General features: G+C 37.1%; 2 protein-coding genes and 1 pseudogene across 3 annotated transcripts in view; 1 reads left to right on the plus strand and 2 right to left on the minus strand.

Annotated features, from left to right (window-relative positions):
- LOC107672001 (selenide, water dikinase 1-like) overlaps positions 1 to 4,566 on the plus strand; it is a 5,605-nt pseudogene extending 1,039 nt beyond the window's left edge.
- A 4,709-nt stretch (positions 4,567 to 9,275) lies between these two features.
- Positions 9,276 to 26,139, minus strand: part of LOC107672000 (vasopressin V2 receptor-like) — a 21,651-nt gene continuing 4,787 nt past the window's right edge. For both annotated transcript variants that reach the window (XM_016465030.1, XM_016465029.1), the window contains exons 2-6: positions 21,495 to 21,881; positions 20,294 to 20,539; positions 20,050 to 20,196; positions 18,071 to 18,719; positions 9,276 to 12,853 (exon numbers count right to left, since the gene is read on the minus strand). In XM_016465030.1, coding sequence (XP_016320516.1) covers positions 12,651 to 12,853; positions 18,071 to 18,719; positions 20,050 to 20,196; positions 20,294 to 20,539; positions 21,495 to 21,878 — 1,629 coding nt within the window. In that variant the 5' untranslated portion in view covers positions 21,879 to 21,881 and the 3' untranslated portion in view covers positions 9,276 to 12,650. The remainder of the gene's footprint in view (positions 12,854 to 18,070; positions 18,720 to 20,049; positions 20,197 to 20,293; positions 20,540 to 21,494; positions 21,882 to 26,139) is intronic.
- On the minus strand, positions 14,497 to 17,144 carry LOC107672002 (vasopressin V2 receptor-like). Its single transcript, XM_016465031.1, has 3 exons — positions 16,868 to 17,144; positions 16,624 to 16,770; positions 14,497 to 15,389 (listed from the first exon to the last, which is right to left on the minus strand). Exons 1-3 carry the CDS (start codon positions 17,132 to 17,134, stop codon positions 14,718 to 14,720), a joined length of 1,086 nt encoding a protein of 361 aa, XP_016320517.1. The 5' UTR covers positions 17,135 to 17,144; the 3' UTR covers positions 14,497 to 14,717.

Consider the following 26,139-nt stretch of genomic DNA (forward strand, 5'->3'; position numbering starts at 1 on the left):
TTAATTTAAAAACTGCATTATGTGCAGTTTACATGTTTGCATACAAGTATTTATTTATTTATTTTTTAAAGTTGAGTGTTGATCATCTGTTTAAAAATAAATAGTAATTAAATTTAAGTTTGGGTTAAGTTGTTAGGCCTAATTGTAACCTTATAATGTAAAAGGGCTCCCTATAGTTTTAAACATAAGCTGAGGTAGATTTTTATCACTAAGAACATTTAAACTATAACTGAATGTATTTAAAGAAAGAGCAACTTGTTCAGTAAACCATTTAAAAAAAAAAAGTTTTTCCCCCTGCTGTACCGAAATCATACCGAACCGTGACGTTAAAACCGAGGTACGTACCGAACCGTCATATTTGTGTACCGTTACACCCCTAGTAAGCAGTAATATGTTGATTACTTATGGTTTTATTGTGATCTTAAAAAAATAACTGAATCGGTTTTGTGAACCGGTTCATGGAAACGAACTGTTCAAAAGAACCGAGTCGCGGAAATGCGTCAGACTCCCCATCACTGCCAAATGTCAAAGTGACATAACGAAAGCGCTCATGTTATCTGTGCATATAGAGAGGTCTGAAAATAGAAACTAACCGTTTTGTTTCCTGCATCAGTCCTTTAATATACCCTGATTAACCTGACTATATAACGACTATATTAATATATTAATTTATTTGTTATTACAGACGTTATTCAGCATGCAATATGTTGTCATCTATTTATGTATAACACAGAACTACAAAGTACCGTTGTTGTCATGTTATTCGTAAGTCTCAGTCTCGAAAAATCACAGAATATCTGTGTTTGTAAAACTCTTTGTTTAACCTTTGGCTTATCCTGTTAATTAAAAACTACTAGGAAGTATAATGCAATCATTTGAAAGAGATGTGAACTATGGACCCAGGCTATAAATGAATGTTTTCCTCTGCAAAATGGATCATAAGTAATCCTACAAAAATGCTTCATACTGTTGCCAACTGAATGGTTTTATAAGGATTTAAGTACCTATATTATATGATTAGTCAAAGCTTCTTTAAATATGCATGCACACTGTGCAGGAAATTACAGAGGGTGAAAAATGATCTTATCTGCAGGTACTGGAATGGACTCATGTGTGATCCCTCTGAGGCATGGAGGTCTTTCCCTGGTCCAAACCACAGATTTCTTCTATCCTTTAGTGGAGGATCCTTACATGATGGTGAGTGATCTCTATTAATATTTCGGAAATGTTAGCATGGAACTTACAAATAAATGGCACTCACATCCATTCTTTTACAGGGACGAATTGCTTGTGCAAATGTTCTGAGTGATCTGTATGCCATGGGCATCACAGAGTGTGACAACATGCTCATGCTTCTCAGCGTCAGTCAGAAGATGAATGAGAAGGTGAGCTGGGCTCTCTTTGCGTTCATTTTCGATCATTTTTGTTTTCCATTTTTTTATGTTTCGTTAATGTTTTCTATGTATAGTTTTTTTTTTTTTTTAATTCAGGATGCTGAGTGTGAAATGGTTAATTTTCTTTGTACTGTGCTGTTGTTCTCTCAGGAGAGAGATCAGGTGATGCCTTTAATGATGAAGGGCTTCCGTGATGCGGCAGAGGAGGCTGGGACTTCGGTAACCGGGGGACAAACAGTCATCAATCCCTGGATCATCGTCGGGGGTGTGGCTTCTGTGGTGTGCCAGCCCAATGATTTCATCATGTGAGTGTCTCTGTCTGCTCTCTCATGAATCAAAGGACTGTGTCTGTACACTTGGTTCTGAATGATTCAGATTTTCCTTAATGGATATTTCCACAATTATCAACGTGAATATCCATTGTGTGACACTTCACGGTTTTAGTTGTGTAAATGCTCACATGTATGTGTATGTTTGCAGGCCTGACAGTGCTGTACCTGGAGATGTGTTAGTTCTGACTAAACCTCTGGGAACTCAAGTAGCAGTGAATGCCCATCAGTGGCTGGATATAGTGAGTGTCTTTGGAATGATTGCTTGTCTGTTTTTTCCCCCTTTTTGTAGATGTTTGAAGAGATAACAACTCCACATGTATCACTGTAATCTCATCTCATTTCTTTCTGTATCTGTTTACCTTTATGCTTAATTTTAGTCTGAGAAGTGGAACAAGATAAAGTTGGTGATATCCAGGGAGGAGGTGGAGCAAGCTTATCAGGAGGCTATGCTCAATATGGCCACCCTCAATCGCACTGGTATGTCATTGCATAAGCATTCTTAGCGTGGATTAATTTTAACAGTAGGACCAATATTCAGTACACACACAACCTAGTTTGGCAACTTTGTAGTAGTTCAAATGGCCTATATGTTTACTTTTCAAATGGTGAGGAAAAAAAGGAAAAAATAAAATTTATTGGTAATTTTTTTTTTTTAAGGACCAATTCTCACTATTAACGTTTTGCTTATTATCATGCATATTGGCTGTTTATTAGTACTTATAAAGCACATATTAATGCCTTTTCCTGCATGACCATATTTTAGATTCCCTTAATCCACCCCATAATCTTAACAACTAGCCTACCTTATTAACTATTAATAAGCAGCAAATTAGAAGTTTGTTCAGGGAAAACTTTTAAAATGTGTTCCCTATTCTAAATTGTTACCAATTTTTACAAGACCCCTTTAGGTATACACTATCTTTCAAAGGTTTGGGGTCAGTACGATTTAAAAAAAATTGTAGTAATTTCATGTCATAATATTACTGTTTTTACTATTTTTGTTCAATAAATGCAGCCTTGGTGAGCATTAGTGTTTTCAAAAACTTAAAAAAAAATGCAGAGTTCAAAGTTTTGAAAGGTTAAGTATAAGGTACTTTAAGCAGTTTGTGTGTGTGTGTGTTTTTTAGCCAGATATAACCAGTTTTATATTGTTTTCAAATGTTGTTTTTGTTTTCTTTCTCTCTCCAGCTGCTGCCTTAATGCACAAATTTAATGCACACGCTGCCACAGACATCACAGGCTTCGGGATCATAGGTCACGCACGGAATCTTGCCCAGCACCAGAAAAATAATGTTGCCTTCGTCATTCACAACCTTCCCATTATCTCCAAAATGGCCGCAATCAGCAAGGCTGGTGGGAACCTGTTTGGGCTTTTGCAGGGCACCTCTTCTGAAACATCAGGTGAGAGTCCCAGCTCAATGCACAAACACAATTGTGAACCAATAATGACTGTCATAACTTTGAAATTACACTGAAACCTGAAGTGCCTTAACATAATCAGTTTTGGATCCTTTCTGTATAAGTAAAGATTGTCACTTCAAATATTTTAACAAAAAGCACTGCTCATTCGTCGGCCTCCCTGCATCATCCCAACTGACAATCAGAAAATGTTAATAGAGAAAGATTTGTATCTTTTGTTTTTAGTTTTATAATTAATAGTAATAAATTAAAGGTAATATATATACACTGAACAGCATACAGTCAGTGGACTAACAATATCAATTCTCGCGTTTGATTGGTTAAATTTGAATAAAAGTAAATACACGTTATATTCAAGGTCCTCCTTATGTTTTGCAGTATTAACATTAATGATTAATCAAAGAATCGTTTATTTAAATTCCTGAAAATGGACTTTCCTGGTCTGTAGAGATTTCTCCAAGCTCTTAGGTAGATACAAATCTTTTTCCTGCCTCTCTCAGGTGGTCTGTTGATCTGCTTGCCGCGGGAGCAGGCAGCCCGCTTTTGTGCCGAGATGAAATCCAGTCGTGTGGGTTTGTCGGGAGCTGTGGGGCAGGACGGAGGGGCGGGCGATGGGCAACAGGCTTGGATCATTGGCATCGTGGAGAAGGGCAATCGTTGCGCCCGCATCATTGACAAACCTCGGATCATAGAGGTCCCGTACCGTGGCTCTGTGGTCAGCGCACAGGAGGGGAGCCACAATAATGCCAGTCCTACTGAGGTGCAGCTGACACAACAACTCTCTCAGTGATAATCATGTCCTAAGTGAGCTTGATAGATTTGAGTGTGTGTGTGGCCATAACAGACATGGAGTTTGTGTGAAGGACAGAGTATGTGTGGTTACTCCTGCTGTCCATTTCCTCCCCCTGTTCAACCAAAGGTTTGAGAGCAACAGACCAAAAATGTTTCGATTTACCTGGTGGGAGATGGAATGGACAACAAGCAAACATTTTTTCATCTCTCGTTCTCCAACTCATTCTTTCAAACACACACCCCTCCACTTTCTTTCCCTTTTTTGCCAATTGAGCTGTTTTTTAGCTGTTCTTTAAAAGAATAGTTCACCCAAACAACACCCAAGCTGAGTTATTTACCCTCATGTTGATGAAAACCTGTATGCTGCTATATGTTCATTTTTTAACATTTTTGTGGAACACTGGCTACAGTTTTCTATACAACTGATCATAGTGACCATGTCTACAAAAGTAGTTCTTCTGTGCTATTTTCCAAGTTTCTTTAAGCCAGACACTGCAAAAAGTGATTTTCTTACTCCGTAGTAGTTTTATTTTCTAGCACAAATATCTAAACATTCTTACATCAACCTGAGAGGCAAGCCGAGATCTTGCTTCTTGAAAAATGTATCAAAATGAGATGAGTTCCTGCTTAAAACAAGAAAAAATAGGGTATGAATAAACTTGCAGTCCTCTTGAATTAAGCCTTTTCCTTATTATGATTTTTCTTACTACAAATAGTTTTTTCTTGTTTTAAATTTAAACTCTTTTTTCAGAAAACAGACAGAATATCTTATCTTTATGCTTCTCAAGTAAATGTTAAATGATATTTGTACTGGAATGGAAAAAAAATACTGAGTAAGAAAGTCACGTTTTGCTATCAGCAGACAAAATTTGTTTAAATTTGTGATCTGTCAACATGAGTAGCAGATCACTGAATGAGTGAATAATTATGGTTATAAGGAAAAGTGCTCAAAATTGCCGTTTCATGTTCCTCTGAAAAAAATAACAACACATGGGTTTAGAATAACATGAAGTTGAGTAAATAATAAAATAAAATGTACATTTTTGGGTGAACTATTCCTTACTCTAGAAAATGTTTGACCGAAAACGTCTTTTTTTTTCTCCATAAATGAGTTTACACCTTAATTCTTTCTGCTTTATGAGGTGGTGGCTTTGGGACCTCACACTAAAATTAAGCCAGGCTTACCAAGAAAACATTCCAATGAGTTCCTGATCAGTCAAATGCTTTGAATAGCAATGATCCTAAAATGACAATCGAGTGTTTTTCGTTTAAGCCATCTGACTGTCACACCAGTGTATCCTGGGGCCTGAATAATCATAATCATTTGTTTAATTGTGATATTTATTGGTACAATCAATATTGAATTTGTGTCAAAGATTTAAATGCAATTATCCAAATTTCAAGTGTTTTTTAGGTGATGCTGATCTTGTACAGTCCGCATAGGTCTGAATGTTCCACCTGTTTTAATAGGACATCCTTGTAACATTGACATATGCCTGGTAAAATTAGGTTAATGTTCTCTCTCTTGTGGTTCGTTTTCCTAAATAGAGTGACCTTACGTTGGTTAGATTAGGTTAGACTGGTTCTTCATTCATTAGAATACATTCAACATGTGTCATGGTTTTAGGGGCAGCAGTTAATTCTGAATGATTGTGTTGAGACATATGGATGATGTGCATCGGAAACTCTTTTTCTTCTCTCTCATTCAGTCTGAGCAGCAGAAGATAAGGTAGTCTGGTTCTCCCCCTTGTATCTGAGAAAGGGTTGAGCAGCTTTCTCTGGTCCAGCGGGTGAGCCCAGAATGCCTGTTGTGCCAATTGAATGGTTAGGACAGAACAGCAGTGTCCACAGTCCTCTGTATGACACCTCTCTCTCTAACCCCAGCTCATGGGATGGGTGAGGTTGATGTTAGATAGGAAGGGATAGGCTGATCTGCCATGTTCATTCACTTGCCACTGGTTTTGTCATTGCAGTTTTCATCCATAATAAACCTGTCATTTCTCTAAACTGGCTCTATTATTCATTGAAGCTTTGCTGAAGATTGTTTGATGGTCTCTGTTGTTGAGAGTCTAGATGCGTTGCACATGGTCCACCACAGTGTGTCAGCAGAGTGCAACATTGTAAGATGGAAGCAGTTGTTCTGATCTCTTTATGTATTGGCTGCATAACATCAGGCTGCTTTAGTTGACCTCTTTTGAACCTCAGATGCAGTAATTGACATTTAAATTGAGTGTATGATAAACAATGCATTTTTTGAGCATATGGCAATTGGTTTTTGAGCAAAGGGAAAACTGAAGAAGAACGAATGAACATAGTGGTCATAAATGTGCATGATCAGAAACAGATTTTTTTTTTCATCTTCTGCCAATGGACCGATGTAGGCTGAAGCATTTATGAATTTTTATCAAATTCAAGATAATAAGAAGGAAGATTTGTCATTACTTTTCATTAGTGCAAAGCTAATTTAACTTACATTTGAAATGTTTAGTACTGGAGAATACGTGTTTTTGTCACTTCATGCACTCCAGCTCAGAAAACCTTCTAGATCTACATGTCTCCAAATATCTAGCCAGCTTTATGTATCCATAAAGAGTAGAAAAAAGTCTTCATTGTCATTTTGGCATCTCTCCCTCAGAATAAGAGGCTGTTCCATTGCTCAAGTATGTGCATCAGTGCAATATGAGAATATATAGGAATTTGTGCAGGCGGAATTCTTCCATCTCTATGCTGTTCTTGTTTTTTTTACCTTTAGGTTTTGTCCTTACTTCTTGTTATCCTTTTCCACTCTCCTTGCCTGAATCTGCAATTAGACCATTACAGATCATCATCTGTCTATTTATTGACCTAAAACATTTTGTTTTCCAGCTCTTCTCCCTCCATCATCTGGTTTGTTTTTGTGTGCATATTTAGTTTTTCCTCCTCACACTCCGCAACCCCCTTTTTCTCAGTCATAATGTCCTTTCTGGTGCAGAGTCTGATCTCAGCGAGGAAATCGTTTGACAGCTTGTGATTCCACTCATTTTCTGTTCATGGAGCCTGACACCATGCCTAGTCTAAACCTGTTCAGCAGAAGCCTTGGTGTGGACAAGTTGTGCACTGCATTAATGCTCCCTGTACAGATTATTGTGTGTTTGTGTTAAATATCACATAAGGGTCATTGTCATCACTGATTATTACTTTGTGTTGATTAGGGCTGGTATATTGATTTTGAAAGCTCCCCTGCTGTTGAATCCATGTCATTGCTGCTAAATCTTAAAAGCCACACAGCAAAAACAAATATTATTTTACCAGAGTTGAGTTAGCAGTTTTATAAAAACACAGTGTACTACAAAATAATGGTAAGAAACATCTTACAGTTGGACGTCAAAACAAACAGCGCATCAAGTGTTGACAAAACAATAGGGGCTAAGAATGCTGCACTGGTCTTCTCACATAATCAACGGTGCTCTTTGGATATTTAGAGGTCAATATCAACTAGAATGATGAATTACTCCATGGCACTCGTAGTAACAATAAAAAGCCTTTAATTGAAGGTAGATCTACGCATTTCAGCTTCAAAGACTTCTTCAGGAGCAACGAGTGTATTTGGATTAACATGACTCTTTATAAGATGGATCGTTTTACTGAATTAAAAACATACATGATTCATGAATAACACTGAGCCATGGCTGTTTTAGTAATTTAATTAAAACAGGTTTCAAAATTGACACAAAAAGCCGAAATGTGACCCTGGACCACAAAACCAGTCTTAAGTGTCAATTTTTCCAAATTGAGATTTATACGTCACCTGAAAGCTGTATAAATAAGCTTTCCATTGATGTATGGTTTGTTAGGATAGGACAATATTTGGCCGAGATACAACTATATGAAAATCTGGAATCTGAGGGTGCAAAAAAAATCTAAATATTGAGAAAATCACCTTTAAAGTTGTCCAAATGAAGTCCTTAGCAATGTATATTACTAATCAAAAATTAAGTTTTGATATATTTACGGTAGGAAATTTACAAAATATCTTCATGGAACATGATCTTTACTTAATATCCTAATGACTTTTGGCATAAAAGAAAAATCTATAATTTTGACCCATACAATGTATTTTTGGCTATTGCTACAAATATACCCCAGCGACTTAAGACTGGTTTTGTGGTTCAGGGTCACAAATGGAGATATAGTCAACATTTTTATCATGATTATACATTTATATCTCTTAATTTTGACTTTTTAATCTCATAATTCTGAATTGTTTCAAAATTTTGACTTTTTATCTCCTATTTATTATATACTAAATCAGGGGTGTCCAAACTCGGTCCTGGAGGGCCGGTGTCCTCTAAACTCTGCAGGACACCGGCCCTCCAGGACTGAGTTTGGACAGCCCTGTACTAAAGCATTCTAATGAGCTGGTTCTTATGAATAGTTCATACTTTCAGGTTACCAGTTCAATGCTGAGCTGTATAAATTTAAATATATTAATATTTTTAATACATGTATATTTAAATCATTAGCAGAAACATTGGGTCTTATGTCAGCAAAGTGTACTTTACATCTACTATGCAAATTAATCAAACTCAAATCAAAATGGATATAGAGATCAGTATTTTAGTTTGCAGTGAAATTTTGATTTAAGTGTGTGAGCTGGCAATCTGTTGCACAAGCAGTATGTCATATGAGCTTGAGTAACGTGGGATAACAGATACTGGTTTGTTAGTTCAGTATGGAGAGCACGAGCCCCAAAGGATCTGCATAGATAGACCACAAAGACTGCCTCTGATGTAAGTGCGTTTTTGTATCAAATTTCCAAAAATACCCTTTGCAGCTGTTCTCAGATCTCCGATTCTAGACATGAAGAGTGGTGTAACAGTCTAAAAGATTCACCTTTTTTTGTCTTGTCGAGAAGGGAAAGCGAGCTAGCAGGCTGATATATATATTAACTGAAGACATTAACTGTATTCAACAAGGATGCTTTAAATTGGTGAAAAGTGACAGTTAAAGACATTTATAATGTTACAGAAGATTATTATATTTCACATAAATTCTGTTCCTTTCAGCTTTCTATGGATCAAAAAATCCTGAAAAAAATGAATGTTTTCCATGAAAAAATCCACAAAAATATTAAGCAGCCTAACTGTTTTCAACTTTGATAATAAGAAATATTTCTTGAGCAGAAAATCCGCATATTAGAATTATTTCTGAAGGTTCGTGTGGCACTGAAGACTGGAGTAATGATGCTGAAAATTCAGCTTTGCGTCACAGGAATCAATTACTTTTTGAAATATATTATAGAAACAGTCATTTTAAATTGTAATGATATTCCACAATATTAATGTTTTACTGTATTTTGATCAAATAAATGCAGCTTTTATGATGCGCATAAGAGACTTCTTTAAAAAAAAACAATTTTTGTGGTTAAATATAACTATCACATTGTATGCAGCACTACACAGTATTCAGTAAGCAGTAAGCTAGTATTCCATTCCAGACATATCCAGTCTCTATCCATTTCACTCTGTTCACTCATCCCACTTGTGACCCTTTAAGAGTTGACACCACAGGCTTGAATAACCGGTTAACAGGGTTTAACACGCATGTAAGTATGTAGTGTGCATTACAGTTAATCTTTTCTTCCTAAGTGTCCTCTGATGGTGATGATCAGATGTCAGATGGAATTAAACTTGTAAATATTTCCTTAAAACACAGAAGCATCTCCTTATGCAGTCAAGCTGCAGTGTGGTTTTCTCTTTTGAGATGCAAAGATGCCTGTCATGTTTTTGGTTTGATTTAAAGATGATGGGAGGTTTCTTTGCATAAAGGAAAGAGACAGGTACATGCGGCCACCTCTTTAGACCCCAGACACGGCACTCGTCTTCCTGTCTTCTCTCCGTGAGGTAAAGCACAGCAGCCAGCAGAGGCAGAGTAAACCGAAAGCAAATCCACAAGCAGTCAGTTTTTTCTGTCCTCTCTGCTCTGGAAATCCATATCTAATGCATTCAGTTTTTGAGCTCTATCACAAGCCCTTCCAAAAACATAGAGCCATCCGCATGCCACAATGTATCCAGGATGAGGAACAGTAGAAGCTGATACAAGAGACAGGGGAAGTGTTACTATCTATAGTCGATTCTCATAAAATTACGATTCATCTTAAATGAACAGTGCAACTGTGTCATAATGTTTGCAATGCATATACTGTATGTAAACATCCACTCAGTATTTTTTTCTAGATAGAAGGTTTTAAGCATAAAAGTACCTTTAGAATTGGTCAAGGCTCAAAACTTTATTTCCTCTTCATGTAGGCAAAGCTTCATTTTACTATCTGGTGAGATAAATAATATAAACTCAGTTTATGTGAGTGATGTAAACCCATTGGCTGAGACTCGACTTCAATTTATTCAAGTGAGTTGTGCACATACTGCCTTACAACTGTAGCTATTCATTCAAAAATGGTGATCTTGAGGTGAAAAAGATTTTCTGCAGTTGTCACACAAAGTTTATGTATATGTCCTATGTTTAACTTATGAAGAAAATAAGAAGGACCTAAATAAAGAACAACAAAGAGTAAATTGATATAAAAAATAATTGATTACAACGTTGATCGTATTTTAGGTACTGCACATCTTGTCAATTAAATATGTGCTAAATAATTTTATGATTATCCATCATTATGCATTGAGTATAACAAAAAGTTCACTAGCAGTTAGTTTTCTCAATGTTTACAATATCTGATCACTAATATCTAATGGTTAGTAGTTTACAGTTAATCACAGTCATTGATATACTGTTGGACGATAATATATTGAAAAACTGTATATTTGTCCCGATCAAGATGGAAATTATGCGATTTGTTGCTTTTCTGTTAAATGGGTAAAATTATAATGCATTTCCAATCAGCAAGAATTTCAATCATTTTGTCATAAACCAGGAAATGTGATAAATCATTGTATTTCAAAACTACAAAAAGGTTCCTAAAATGGGAGTTCATTTCTTATCAAGCTGAGAGTTATCAAGTGAGTTTTGGACTTCCAGAATGAATTTATGATTGAAATACATGTTTCTAATAATAATTTGCAGTGGTGGGATTAAAGCAAGCAGAAGTGTAGCCTCCTAAAACTACCACAGACACTACTGAAATCCTAATTGCACTGACCGAGTACCTCAAGAATCTCTGTGTTAGAAGCATACATGTACATACTGTATATATATATATATATATATATATATAATACTTCTTAAATACTTTTTTTTATAATAAGGCGCAATTAAGTTGCAACGTAGTATGTTTTCTTAAACCTTTAACACTTCTTTATTATATTTATAATATTTTCTGTACAAATAAGTTACTCTGAAGTATGTGAATGGTCCCCTGATTCCAGATGAGAAAAAAATGTAACACAAAAATTAAGCAAATACCAGAGGTAGAGCTAAAAGAGTGACAAATTAATGAGTGATTAGTGTGTACATATATACATAATAGAGATTTCAACTGTGACAGTTGCTTTCGAAATTTTGCTACCTACTATTTAGATTGGAAATGACCTGTGTATTGCTGTTCATTTACCATTACCCTGTTTCTTCTGTAAAAAAGTTATTTCTCACCCAAAGCATATACAAATAAAAAATAAAATGCTATTTTCCCCCACTGATTTTTACAAGGATTTCCCAGGACTGTGAGGATATGTACATAGTATTGGTTGTACTGAAATGCATTACGCAATCACCAGCTTCCAAACAATGTGTTATGTCTTTGCTTTGGTACATTAACCCACAAAAATGACCAACACAGAAAACGAGATTTCCTGCTGTGGTAGTCAAATGTAGATTTCTGTCCACTGTAGCAACATCCACTGCCAGCACTTCTAATAATTTAAGAGCTAATACTGTAGACCAATTAAATTCACAGTGTCTTCTGAACGCTTTACATTTGATATATAGATTAAATATGATTCGGAAAGTTGCTGTGTCACTAAGCTGCCACTGTGTTTGATTCCCACAATCAGGCTGTTATTTTCAGAACATTCTTGCTGGTGGTGGATATGTTCCCCTAAACTTCCGAGGCTCTCATTTGCAGCATCTTGCCGCTGGTCTTCTGAAGTTGTCCGGAGTACAGCCAGATAACCTTTTGTCCATTCTGTATGCATTGTTCACATCCTTTTTTCTCTTCCTACTATCGCATTTTCCACACTTACTTTGTACTGTAAAGACTGATATAATCCTGCAACCCTAATCTATGAAAACCATCCATGAAAGAAAGATGGAGAAAAATGGAGGACCTCCGATCCTTTGCTTCCTAACCTTCCTCCTGATTCATCACTCCAGTCTGCTCTCATGTAACTGAATGGACAGCTGTCTGTAAAAATGTTGTCTTTGTAATTGATGTAACACTGTCGATGATAGATCAGTATCTGCTTTTCAGATTGTGTAACCGCCATGTACCTGAATCTAAAGTAGCCAGGACATTACCCCAGTCCTGTACCAAACGGCACACTTTTTGCACACTTGTGCTATTGGCACGTGTCCATGAAGACCGTAGGGCATCCCATTTGTCATTTTAGTTACTAAAAAGGTGTTTACTTTGGAGCACTGCCTGTCAGTTTATGCGCTATTATGTCATCAACACGTGGGCAAAGAGTGGCATCTGGGACAGGGTCTAGCCTGTCACATCTGTGGTGTGTTTGCCGTGTGCTGGTGTGTGTGTGTGTGTGCAGTAGAGTCAGGCCAGAGGTCAGTATATGGAGTCCTTGGTGTTGGTTGATGTGTGAGTTGTGGTTGAGTCGTCCGGCAGCGAACCTCTGCGTGGGGATCCGGTGTGGCAGCGCAGCAGTGCAAACAGTTCACGGGACACACTGTTGGAGAAGGCTGTGTAGATCCATGGGTTAGTGCAGGAATTTAGACTGGCTAGAAGCATCAGGATAGTAAAAGCAGCCCCTGCATGAGAGAGAAAGGCAAGGGAATAACACTTTGCATTTATTACTGCATTGACAGCTCTACAATATTGCAATATCTTTGTGCAAATTATATGTGCAGGTCTATGAGATTTTTCCCTGTTTTATCATCTATCAGTTGAAAGTCTTAAGATTGCTTAGAAAAGTATTAGTATTAAAGCTTGTAACACAATCGGTGCAAATAAAATTCAGAGCAAAAAGAAAATTCTTGCACTGTCTGAAGAAGTTACTATATTCATATGATTTAAATTACAATAACTGCTGTAACTAGGACAGGTAACAGTTAACTAAGGTACATTTTAGCAAAGAAAAGTGCAAATTAACACACTGGATTTGCATATAATACATATACATAATATATTACTGTTCGAATGTTTGGATTTGATCACTTTTTTTTATTTGATCACTCTTATGTTCAACAAGGCTGCATTTATCTGATTACTAATACAGTAAAATGAAAATTGTGAAACATTATTACAACTGAAATAAATTTGAATATATTTTAAAATGTAATTTATTCCTGTGATGCAAAGCTGAATTTTCAGCGTCATTACTCCAGTTTTCAGTGTCACTTGATCCTTCAGAAATCATTCTTATTTGCTGATTAAGAAACAAGTAAAAAATTTCTGTTTAAAATAGAAATCTTGTTACATTATAAATGTTTTACTGACATTTTTGATCAATTTAATGCATCATTGCTGAATAAATTTCTTTCAAGCCAAAACTTTTGAACGGTAATGTATAATAAAAAACAAGGCAGTTAAATGTGAAATATAATAATATAAGCCATATGGAACCCAATTTAAGTCAAACTTTGAAAAAAAGCCTAGTCCTCTAATCTAGACAAAACTAATATTTTTTTTAACCAAAAGACTAAAACACATCTATAGGAGTAAGTTTGTGCTGTTTTCATAGTGATTTGGTTGCCAGGTGGCTGGTCAAACTGTGCAGAAAGTCCAGTCTAATACAGAGGTGTAAATACCAATGAGATTACCCAACACTCAGGTGAGTGAGCAGGTGTTTATTTGTCTACGTGTTAAAGGGAAAGAAAGCAGGGGACCGTTAAAAAAAAAGAGGGAAATAATAAAAAAGGAGACACATTGAACACATGATTGATTATTTCTGCTCCTGGAGATCTCCCCTCCCACAGACTTCAGTTCCAGCCAAGCTCTTAACACACCTGCCTGCAATTTCCAAGCAACCTTGAAGACCCTGATGAACTGATTCATGTGTTTTTAATTGTACTTGGAACAAAACTCTGCTGGAAGGTAGATTTCCAAGAACGGGCATCTCTGTTTTTGAGATATTCCTGGAGAATGTGCTGCTTGTTTGGTTACGAACACCACCCTGCTGATGGTGATCATTACTCCAGTCTTCAGTGACACATGATCCTTTAGAAATCATTCTAACATGCTGACTTGCTGCTCAAGAAACATTTATTATTATCAGTGTTGAAAACAGTTGCTGCTTAATATTTTCTGAAAGATTTGGTATTTTTCAGGATTTTTGATGATTATAAAGAACATTTATTTGAAATACAAATCTTTATAAATGTCTTTACTGTCACTTTTGATAAAATTAATGCATCCTTGCTGAATAAAAGTATAAATTTTTTATATACGGTGGTGTATTTTTCAAATCATCACTAAATTTTTACTTCTTTAGCTAAAATCACCCTGAAAAAAAATCTCTGGCTAAGCTAATGAACATGCACAAAAAAGTCTGTAGTCTGTATCAAAAAATTGATTGCCTATTTCCTATTATGATGTGAACCTCTTTAAACAATACATCATACTGTTTAAGCATCCAAGAAGCCTTATTGTGTTGACTGTACAGGACATGCAGATTCATGTGTTTGCTTGGGTCTGACCTTGGTTTGGTGGGTTGGGGTCCCAGGCTGCCCATAACTGAACAATAAAGAAAGGGGACCAGCAGATGGTGTATACCAGCACAATGACAAGAGTCATCCTCACTGTCTTAGACATGGCCTTAGTCACACCTGGGAGAGGCGGCGGGTGCGAATAGTCGGCCGGAAGGGGAAAAGCATCTGGAAGCACACCTGGCCACAGTTCAGAAGCTCCAGAGCTATTTGGGTGTCCAGCCAATGCACACACGCTATTGGCTGATAATGACTGAGAATGGGAGGGGTCTGAGAGATGGTTGGGGGTGTTTTGCAGGTGGGTTTGGACGGAAGGGGAGGAGCTGTCTGAAGAGGGGCAGGTCCCAAAGCAAGGCTCGCAGATAGAGCTCCTACAGGGTAGAGTATGAGAGTAGCTATCATAAAGGTTTGAGGAGGACGCTTCCTCTCCTGCATGATATGAAGGGCTGCAGTGAGCTTGACTGAGACTGCTGTCAGCATGATGACTGTGTCTGCTCTGTCTGTTTCTCTCTCTGCTCCTTCCCCTGCCCCCCTCCCGCTGAGCAAAGTGGAAGAAGACAGAGTTCCTCTTAAATTCTGCCGTCACCACCCGCTCAGACTTCAGGTAGATGTTGTCATGGATTTCTCTGAAGATGCGAACCTGGGATGAAAGAGATTCATCAATGTAAAAATATTCCTATCATGGTTCAGAGTCATGTGCCATTTAGAATTGAACTAAGAATACATTATTTTTGCTAAGTGCAGTAACGTGTGGTGGACATTTTATGGTGCTGTATGGGATCATTTACATTTGTGTCTGTTTTGGCAGTATTTAACTTAATTCTGATAAATATGATTAATCTGTTGAGGAAATCATGTTGTTAGATTGTGTACAGAGTCATATATGGCACTAAAATAATATAGTAAACATTAACTAAATAACAGAAAATGCATCAAAAAACACCCTATAACCCTAGCAAGCTCAAAACACCCAATGTGAATTACTGATAACAAAAAAAAAAAAAGAATTACAATCATATGTGGATGTGTTACAGGACTTCTGGGAATGTCAATTTACTGTCTTCACAGTAAATTACATTTTAATTCATAGTTTTTTTTTTTACCTCCAAAAAACAATATTCTATAGTAAATACACATATAATGTGATGTTAAACCATTTACAGTTTTTTTAACCATATACGTTAACTTACTGTCAACAGTTTTTTTATGCAGCATTTTACGTTTTTTTTACATTACAATGCATTTACTATACTTTCCAAATACATAGATCCTCAAATGCCTTACACTAGAAAAGAGCAAAAGCTAGTCTGAGAAAAATGATACATGGAAACAGTTGCTGGTCAGTAACATTTTTAAGGTGAAGCTTTTGTGTACGTCATTTACATTTATGCATTTGGTGGGCAATGTATGCAAATTGTCTTGCGTTGCATTCAAGGTATACACTTTATCAGTTCATGAGTTCTGGGAATCAAACCGATGACCTTGGCATTGCAAAATAAGTCAAACTGAAGCCAAGCCACATCAAAATTATTAGCAAACTTGTTTTGGACTATGGAAATTCCTCTGTGGTGTTACAGTGAATTTTTTTGAATTGCAATTAAGTAAATTCCTCTTCCTGTCATTCAAATTCAACATCCAACTCATGAATTGAAAAGGAGTCAATGATTAAATTCTGAATTTCACCGAGCACTAGCACAGCCATCGAGTTGTACCCTGCAGTGCGCCTAATTCCCGTTAAACATGCCAAGTCTTTGACATTTGCGTAGTATACATCATGTTCTTGTGCTATGATGCATTGTTAGACAAGAGATGTCAAAGCAATACATTCAATTAAAAACATTTTAAGAGATTGAGAAGAAAAAAGCTGGAGATACCTGACAGACAGTGATGATAAAGGCTGGCAATACAAATACAGCCACAGTCATCCAGGTGACGTATGCTTTAAGACCCCACGGCTCAGCAAAGTGGCCCCAGCATTCGAACACCCCGGGGGACACCTCTGACCGCGAGAAGATAAACACCTGCGTGCAAACGAGAAGACAGTCATGAGCTCAACAAAATAGTTGTGAGCCAATCAAAAAAACAATCAGGAATGAACTAAGACCGGTTATTCCTTACCTGTGGCAAACTGAGCACAAGGGCCAGGCCCCACGCAACCATAATGGGGGTGTTCCAGCGGGAGGGTGCACCTCCGCGATACGCTTGCAGGGGGCAGCAGATGGCATAGTGCCGATCCACAGTCATGGCAACAATCACATAAGAGGATGCAAACATCCCAACGATCTGCAAATACTTGATGGAGCGACACAGAGCGTCAGGGCCCTGGAAGTGCTCTGTGATGTCCCACACCAGCTGTGGCAGCACCTGGGGACAAAATAAAGACATATCAAGTCAAGTCACCTTTATTTATACAGCGCTTTATACAATACTGATTGTGTCAAAGCAGCTTTACATTATTAAACAGGAAAATAGTGTGTCGATAATGCAAGATTATAAGAGCAAACACAATTTTCCAGCTAAAGTCAGTTCATCATTGATTCAGTGATGTCATCGTCCAGCTCAGTTCAGTTCAAATAGCATCTGTGCAATCAAGTCGACAGTATTGCCAGAAATTAAGGAACCAAAACTCCATAGGTGACAGATCTAGATATATCTACTTCAGTCATGAAACTCTAGATGGTGCAGCCTTTTACACACAGTCACGTCATGGCACAAGCTGATTGGCCTTTGCTGATTATGCAGCCAATGAGATCGCAAACCTCCACTTCCCTCAGCACCACTTGTCTAGCAAAATTGCAATTGCAATTACATTTTTTTTAAGTCCCAGTTGTGACACATGATCCTTTAGAAATCATTCTAACATGCTGACTTGCTGCTCAAGAAACATTTATTATTATCAGTGTTGAAAACAGTTGCTGCTTAATATTTTCTGAAAGATTTGGTATTTTTCAGGATTTTTGATGATTATAAAGAACATTTATTTGAAATACAAATCTTTATAAATGTCTTTACTGTCACTTTTGATAAAATTAATGCATCCTTGCTGAATAAAAGTATAAATTTTTTATATACGGTGGTGTATTTTTCAAATCATCACTAAATTTTTACTTCTTTAGCTAAAATCACCCTGAAAAAAAATCTCTGGCTAAGCTAATGAACATGCACAAAAAAGTCTGTAGTCTGTATCAAAAAATTGATTGCCTATTTCCTATTATGATGTGAACCTCTTTAAACAATACATCATACTGTTTAAGCATCCAAGAAGCCTTATTGTGTTGACTGTACAGGACATGCAGATTCATGTGTTTGCTTGGGTCTGACCTTGGTTTGGTGGGTTGGGGTCCCAGGCTGCCCATAACTGAACAATAAAGAAAGGGGACCAGCAGATGGTGTATACCAGCACAATGACAAGAGTCATCCTCACTGTCTTAGACATGGCCTTAGTCACACCTGGGAGAGGCGGCGGGTGCGAATAGTCGGCCGGAAGGGGAAAAGCATCTGGAAGCACACCTGGCCACAGTTCAGAAGCTCCAGAGCTATTTGGGTGTCCAGCCAATGCACACACGCTATTGGCTGATAATGACTGAGAATGGGAGGGGTCTGAGAGATGGTTGGGGGTGTTTTGCAGGTGGGTTTGGACGGAAGGGGAGGAGCTGTCTGAAGAGGGGCAGGTCCCAAAGCAAGGCTCGCAGATAGAGCTCCTACAGGGTAGAGTATGAGAGTAGCTATCATAAAGGTTTGAGGAGGACGCTTCCTCTCCTGCATGATATGAAGGGCTGCAGTGAGCTTGACTGAGACTGCTGTCAGCATGATGACTGTGTCTGCTCTGTCTGTTTCTCTCTCTGCTCCTTCCCCTGCCCCCCTCCCGCTGAGCAAAGTGGAAGAAGACAGAGTTCCTCTTAAATTCTGCCGTCACCACCCGCTCAGACTTCAGGTAGATATTGTCATGGATTTCTCTGAAGATGCGAACCTGAGGTGAAAAAGAGATACATCAATATAAACATAATCTTACTCTATAGGTTCAGAGTTGTGTGTCATTTAGAACTGAACTAAGAATACATTTTAAATTCCATTTAAGAGAACTCACAGAACTGTAAATTTGAATGTAAGGAAATAGAATTAAATGGAATAAAATTACACTTAGCAGTTATATGTTTTTTCGAAGTGTTGTAATGTGTGGTGGACATTTTATGGTGCTGTATGGGATCATTTACATTTGTGTCTGTTTTGGCAGTATTTAACTTAATTCTGATAAATATGATTAATCTGTTGAGGAAATCATGTTGTTAGATTGTGTACAGAGTCATATATGGCACTAAAATAATATAGTAAACATTAACTAAATAACAGAAAATGCATCAAAAAACACCCTATAACCCTAGCAAGCTCAAAACACCCAATGTGAATTACTGATAACAAAAAAAAAAAAAGAATTACAATCATATGTGGATGTGTTACAGGACTTCTGGGAATGTCAATTTACTGTCTTCACAGTAAATTACATTTTAATTCATAGTTTTTTTTTTTACCTCCAAAAAACAATATTCTATAGTAAATACACATATAATGTGATGTTAAACCATTTACAGTTTTTTTAACCATATACGTTAACTTACTGTCAACAGTTTTTTTATGCAGCATTTTACGTTTTTTTTACATTACAATGCATTTACTATACTTTCCAAATACATAGATCCTCAAATGCCTTACACTAGAAAAGAGCAAAAGCTAGTCTGAGAAAAATGATACATGGAAACAGTTGCTGGTCAGTAACATTTTTAAGGTGAAGCTTTTGTGTACGTCATTTACATTTATGCATTTGGTGGGCAATGTATGCAAATTGTCTTGCGTTGCATTCAAGGTATACACTTTATCAGTTCATGAGTTCTGGGAATCAAACCGATGACCTTGGCATTGCAAAATAAGTCAAACTGAAGCCAAGCCACATCAAAATTATTAGCAAACTTGTTTTGGACTATGGAAATTCCTCTGTGGTGTTACAGTGAATTTTTTTGAATTGCAATTAAGTAAATTCCTCTTCCTGTCATTCAAATTCAACATCCAACTCATGAATTGAAAAGGAGTCAATGATTAAATTCTGAATTTCACCGAGCACTAGCACAGCCATCGAGTTGTACCCTGCAGTGCGCCTAATTCCCGTTAAACATGCCAAGTCTTTGACATTTGCGTAGTATACATCATGTTCTTGTGCTATGATGCATTGTTAGACAAGAGATGTCAAAGCAATACATTCAATTAAAAACATTTTAAGAGATTGAGAAGAAAAAAGCTGGAGATACCTGACAGACAGTGATGATAAAGGCTGGCAATACAAATACAGCCACAGTCATCCAGGTGACGTATGCTTTAAGACCCCACGGCTCAGCAAAGTGGCCCCAGCATTCGAACACCCCGGGGGACACCTCTGACCGCGAGAAGATAAACACCTGCGTGCAAACGAGAAGACAGTCATGAGCTCAACAAAATAGTTGTGAGCCAATCAAAAAAACAATCAGGAATGAACTAAGACCGGTTATTCCTTACCTGTGGCAAACTGAGCACAAGGGCCAGGCCCCACGCAACCATAATGGGGGTGTTCCAGCGGGAGGGTGCACCTCCGCGATACGCTTGCAGGGGGCAGCAGATGGCATAGTGCCGATCCACAGTCATGGCAACAATCACATAAGAGGATGCAAACATCCCAACGATCTGCAAATACTTGATGGAGCGACACAGAGCGTCAGGGCCCTGGAAGTGCTCTGTGATGTCCCACACCAGCTGTGGCAGCACCTGGGGACAAAATAAAGACATATCAAGTCAAGTCACCTTTATTTATACAGCGCTTTATACAATACTGATTGTGTCAAAGCAGCTTTACATTATTAAACAGGAAAATAGTGTGTCGATAATGCAAGATTATAAGAGCAAACACAATTTTCCAGCTAAAGTCAGTTCATCATTGATTCAGTGATGTCATCGTCCAGCTCAGTTCAGTTCAAATAGCATCTGTGCAATCAAGTCGACAGTATTGCCAGAAATTAAGGAACCAAAACTCCATAGGTGACAGATCTAGATATATCTACTTCAGTCATGAAACTCTAGATGGTGCAGCCTTTTACACACAGTCACGTCATGGCACAAGCTGATTGGCCTTTGCTGATTATGCAGCCAATGAGATCGCAAACCTCCACTTCCCTCAGCACCACTTGTCTAGCAAAATTGCAATTGCAATTACATTTTTTTTAAGTCCCAGTTTTGCCGTGCTTGTTTGTAGTGCAGCACAATTTGGCCAAAATGTTTGTGATTATATATTGATGTTATTATTATCATTAAATAAAAATATTAAACAAAATAAAAGATATTACTACTACAACTGCTACTACTACTACTTTTATTTCACCATAAGATTACAATACTAATATTTATGGCTGTTTAAACTAATTCGTTTTTTTCAAATGTTAAATCATGCAAAAGAAAACAGTGCTGCACTTCACTCCTAAACACACAGCTCTTTTATTTATTTAATTATATTGCAGTTATTGAGATCTGATAATCAATTAATCATGCAGCCCTTATAATATCTAGAACTTCTCTGCTGACACAACATTGCTCCCACGCCTGATACTTCAACTGCATTTTAATAAATGTAGTCTCACTGTATGTTTCCATTCAGGTCAATGATTACTTAACCGTTAAGCTCATTTCACCGCACTCATCATTTTTAATAGTCTCAAGAGGCTGTTACCTGAAAGAAGGCCACTACCAGGTCAGCCACACACAGATTGACCATGAAGAGGTGCATGGGAGCGTGATGTTTCTTCCTACGCAGCAACACCCACAGCACAAATCCATTACCCAGAGCGGTGAGGGCAAGCACCAACCCCAGCACCCCGATCTCCGCCTGGGCCAAGGCTTGGTCCCGTACCCGTGGAGGGGCAACTGGCTGGATTGTGGGCCTTGTGGTGGTCCATGTGATGTTCTCTGACGGAAACAGCCAGAGGAAAGCCCCCGTGCCTCCATAACTGCTGCTGAGATTGAAGAGGGAGCTGGACAGGTCCGGTGGCCCCTCCATCTCCAGCACAGAGTGATTGGGCTGACCCAAATTCTCTTCCCAAGAGGCCATCCTCATGACCTACAATGAGAAGGACAGACATGAGAGGCAAATCCAAAACATCCTAACACTGATCCCTCGCTGGCCTAAATTGTTAAACAAACAGTTGTAAATAATTTTAATAAAATTAGGCCAAATGAATTTCATTTTGTTGGCTATTTCTGTAGCTCTTCAGCAAGAGAAAAGGAATGGTGGCGTCTAAATCAAACAAAGTCATTGTTTCATCTCCCATATCATCTCAAATTCTCCATCTCAGCTTCTGTTTTTAGAGAAAGCGCTTAAAACATCATGTTAAATCATTGTGTTTTTAGCCAAAACAGTAAGAAATGAACTACACATGTACTCAGGTGTTTTGAGGTTAGTTTTGAGATTTGGAACAAAAAGAAAGCAAATGAAAAACATAAATAATAAAATTCTTTATGAATTTATTAATGACAGCTTTGAATCCTTGTCTTTCTGGAACCTCCACATAAAACATTTAGAAACCCCTCCAATTTCTTTTCGTCTGCCTCATTGTGGATTATCATGACCAGCTGCTAAAGCAAATTTATTTAGCGAATATCTGAAAGGCAAATCTGAGATTCTCTTGGGATTTACTCATCCTTTGTCTCCAGACACAGGAAAACATATTTGCGGTGAGACTGAGAAAAAAAAAATATGAGAGAGGTATGGGAACAATTATGCTTTAAATCCCTCTTTTGGATACACAGTGTATGACTGAGGCATGGAGGGGGAGGTGGGCAGGAGGACGGGCTTTTAAGGGCTAAATGGAGAAGGAAGCAGTTTTTAAAGGTGTCTGTAATTATTATGTGCTGACATACAGTATATAACTGAAATGGAAGGCCGAGGAGTATGTTTTGTGCAAATGCTTGCTTCTACTTGCATTAAACTTCATTTTTTGCCTAATTTATTGAATAAGCTTATCAATTCCACACTTTTAAAGTGCATGCAATTTACCATACATGCATACTGGTGTTAAGGAAATATGAAATCAAATATGAGTGAAAGAGTGAAAGTGCAAAAGCATTTAAGAAAACAACATCGGATAATAAAGGTAGAACAGTGTGGTTTATTGCAAAGAGCGCTGCCACTATGAGGAGAAAATGTGTGGCTGTATTAATAATTCTCACACAGACAGATTAGAAAGGCTAGTCTTATTTTAATTTAATTAATGTGTAAAGTTTTTTTTTTTTTATTCAGCATTAAAATATTTTCATGTTTTTAATTCAATGTATTAATTATTGAAATACATTAAATTAAACAAAAGATAGTACAGACATTTATAATGTTCCAAAATTTTCTATTTCAAATAAATGCTGTTCTTATTAACATTCTATCAAATCCTGAAAAATAAATAAATAAAGGTTTCTTCCAAAAATGAAATGAAATAAAATAAAATAAAAATAAGCAGCACAACTGTTTTCAACATTGATAATAATAAGAAACGTTTCAAATCAGCATGCCTTGGTGAGCATTTTAAAAACATTTCAAAAAAATCTTACCAAACTGAAACTTCTGAATGCTAGTGTAAATCATTTAATGTTGTAGTCACTGGAAAACAAGGCATTGATTTCGTGTGGTTTTCTCTGATATTTTCTTTGATTCTTCTGGTGTTTGTTAGCTCATACATGCTGCTTAGCCTTCCATGAGTGTATTCCTGTCAATGTGTTTATGATTTATGTGAGGATTAGCAAGAATGGAACCAGAAAGCTTTCGAATGCGGGTTGTTTTAAAATGAGCTCTTGATTCAAGTCCAAGTCTCTGAGACCTGCAATATTTCATTCATCCTTACTCACTCACTCTTGCTCTCACTCACTCCATCCATCTGGAGTGGTGGTTTTCATCTTGCATTTGCATAATCAATTCACAACAGAAATAGCCACTTCAGAGCTGTGCTGGTTACAGAGTTATAATGAAATCCTTCCAGTTGTAACACAAAGCCTGGCAAGGTCTTCCGTTGACGTTGCTCATGCTGTCCAGTTTGTCGTCTGTTCGCACTCTTTGCATGTCCCAACTACTTTCCATTACCTACTTTGATACCTCCTCCTGGGAAATTACAGAAAGAGCCTCCTCGCACGCTCTGGGTCTTTAAATGTGTCTGATGCACATGTGCTGGCAATGGCTATTCATCAGGCGGAAAGTGGCTCTGTGATGTGCCCCTGCTGGGCATGTGTGCATGAAGCACTCAGCTGGGTCTATACCCGCAAGATAAAGCGTAAAAATGAGATCTCTTTCATATCTCATGCTGAAATTACATGGAGAGCAAATGGAATCTCCTCTCCAGAAATATCACATGCGTCTTCTCTATGGTTTTAAAAGAGATTGCAATAATTTCACACAATGTGGTCAGATTTGTCAAGAAAGAGTCTGCGATCAAATGATCAGAGATTTTATTAACTCATAAAACACTGACTACGCTAACTAATTTCACTCAGAAATCTACTCTAGTAGATTTTACATACACTTACAAAGAAACAGCAAGTAACATTAAATCAAACATGACATTTTGGAGTAGAAAGACTGAAATAATATTTTCTTGTAAAACATACTCCGATAATGTTTGTTTTATTCAGAACTTATAATAATAATATCATAATAATAATCATGATAATAATCATAATTTTTTGCATTTTTTTTGCAATTTTTTGCATTAATAATAATCATAATTTTTTGCAGTGTGGTCATTTGTGTGAAGATTTTTTTGTCCAGCTTAGAAATAAAATAAAAAGGTAATATGTGAAAATTATGCTCTAAGTCAGAATTACACATTTTTTATTGATCCCATATTTTTTACCTGAAATATATTTGTACATTTTTCCTTAATGTAATATTAATATTGAATGTATTTATACTACATTCTCCATTTTTACTTCACAACTATGCATTGTAATTTTTCCATCTTAGCACTGAACATTTAAAAAAATCTTTGAAGACTAAATTCATGTGGCCTTTGAATTTTATAGCTCTAAACTCTTACTGTATGTCAAAAATCTCATTGTTTTTATTTATCCTAATGATTTTAGAAGAAACATCTTAATTGAAAATGAAGGTTATTTTTATTTGTTGGCATCTATGGTTCTATAAACATCCATGGAACCTTTCCATTGTACAAAAGATTCTCAATACTAAAAAAAGGTTTGAAAATGTTCTTCACACTAAGAAAATAATGGCTCTTCACCGAAACGTTCTTTGGGGAACCAAAAAGGCATTGGTGTGAAAACCTATACATTATTTTTTTAAGAGTGTCTCCTGAGCTATGAAAGAGCAACCACTGCGCAATCAAAGAATCCGATCAAAACCACACCAAAGCTAACAGAGATGTGTTCTCTGTCTCTCAAACCTCCATCTGCTGGTTTTCAGATGGACACTAAAAATATTTCCCGTTTCCCGTGGTGCTCTGCTTAGAGGTCAAGGGGGCAGTGGAAAAGAGGAGATGAGATTGGAGGATGTGAAAGCCAACTGTGGAGAGCAGCAGTGCACTCATCCGTCTCTCTCGCTCATTTGCTCCTTTCTCAGTTTGTATCCTCTCTCTGTTCACCACTGCTGTTCAAAGTATCCGACTTTCACCTAAATATCATCCTTTTACCAGATCAGCCTGTCCTTGATATCTCCTAATCTATTCCAGCAACCGAACAGTGACAGTTTTAGCAAAACTCAACCTGGTTCTTCACTTCGCAGCTGAGCTCTTAATGTTGATGGTCAGATGTAACTACTACCTTTCAGATCTCATCTGCTGAATGACTCTCATGGGTTCTAAAAATGATGCTTCCCAGACCTGTGCCTTTCACAAAATGCTCGGTGCCAGACCGGGGTCATATGACAGGAGGAAAGGACGGTCAAGGCACAGCACTGGGGTGCACTGGGACTTGAGCCTGTGACCCTTAAGCAGCACTTTCTAAAGGTGCCTTTTGCCATCAAATAAATAAATATGGTGAAAAATGAGAGAGGAAATACTAGAAGAGGTGGACAAGAAAAAGAGAGGGCATACAGAAATGCTCATTGGAAATCGAGTGAATTTAAAAATCAGAGAGGAAGATGATATAAAACCTCAGGTGTTTACTATATAATATTATATCACTGATTAAATTAGAGGAATAATGATAACAAAAAATTAAATTGTATTTGGCAATTATATATGGCATGAAATACATTTTAAATATATTTAAAAATACACAAAATGGGCAGAAATGGCCAATATAGATTTTAAAAATATATTTACATAAATATTTATATAAATTATTATTATTTTTTTTACTTTTTTGTGTGTGTATATATAATA

This window comes from Sinocyclocheilus anshuiensis, unplaced genomic scaffold (assembly GCF_001515605.1).
Source record: "Sinocyclocheilus anshuiensis isolate Anshui unplaced genomic scaffold, SAMN03320099.WGS_v1.1 scaffold1053, whole genome shotgun sequence".
Classification (NCBI taxonomy): domain Eukaryota; kingdom Metazoa; phylum Chordata; class Actinopteri; order Cypriniformes; family Cyprinidae; genus Sinocyclocheilus; species Sinocyclocheilus anshuiensis.

Excerpts from the sequence above, each read along its gene's own strand:
- LOC107672002 (XM_016465031.1), bottom strand. The coding sequence starts at position 17,134 with ATGTCTTTATTTTGTCCCCAGGTGCTGCCACAGCTGGTGTGGGACATC. Across the intron at positions 16,771-16,867 it reads TTGTGCTCAGTTTGCCACAG|GTGTTTATCTTCTCGCGGTC; the intron begins GTAAGGAATAAC and ends GTTTGCACGCAG. Across the intron at positions 15,390-16,623 it reads TTATCATCACTGTCTGTCAG|GTTCGCATCTTCAGAGAAAT; the intron begins GTATCTCCAGCT and ends CTTTCATCCCAG.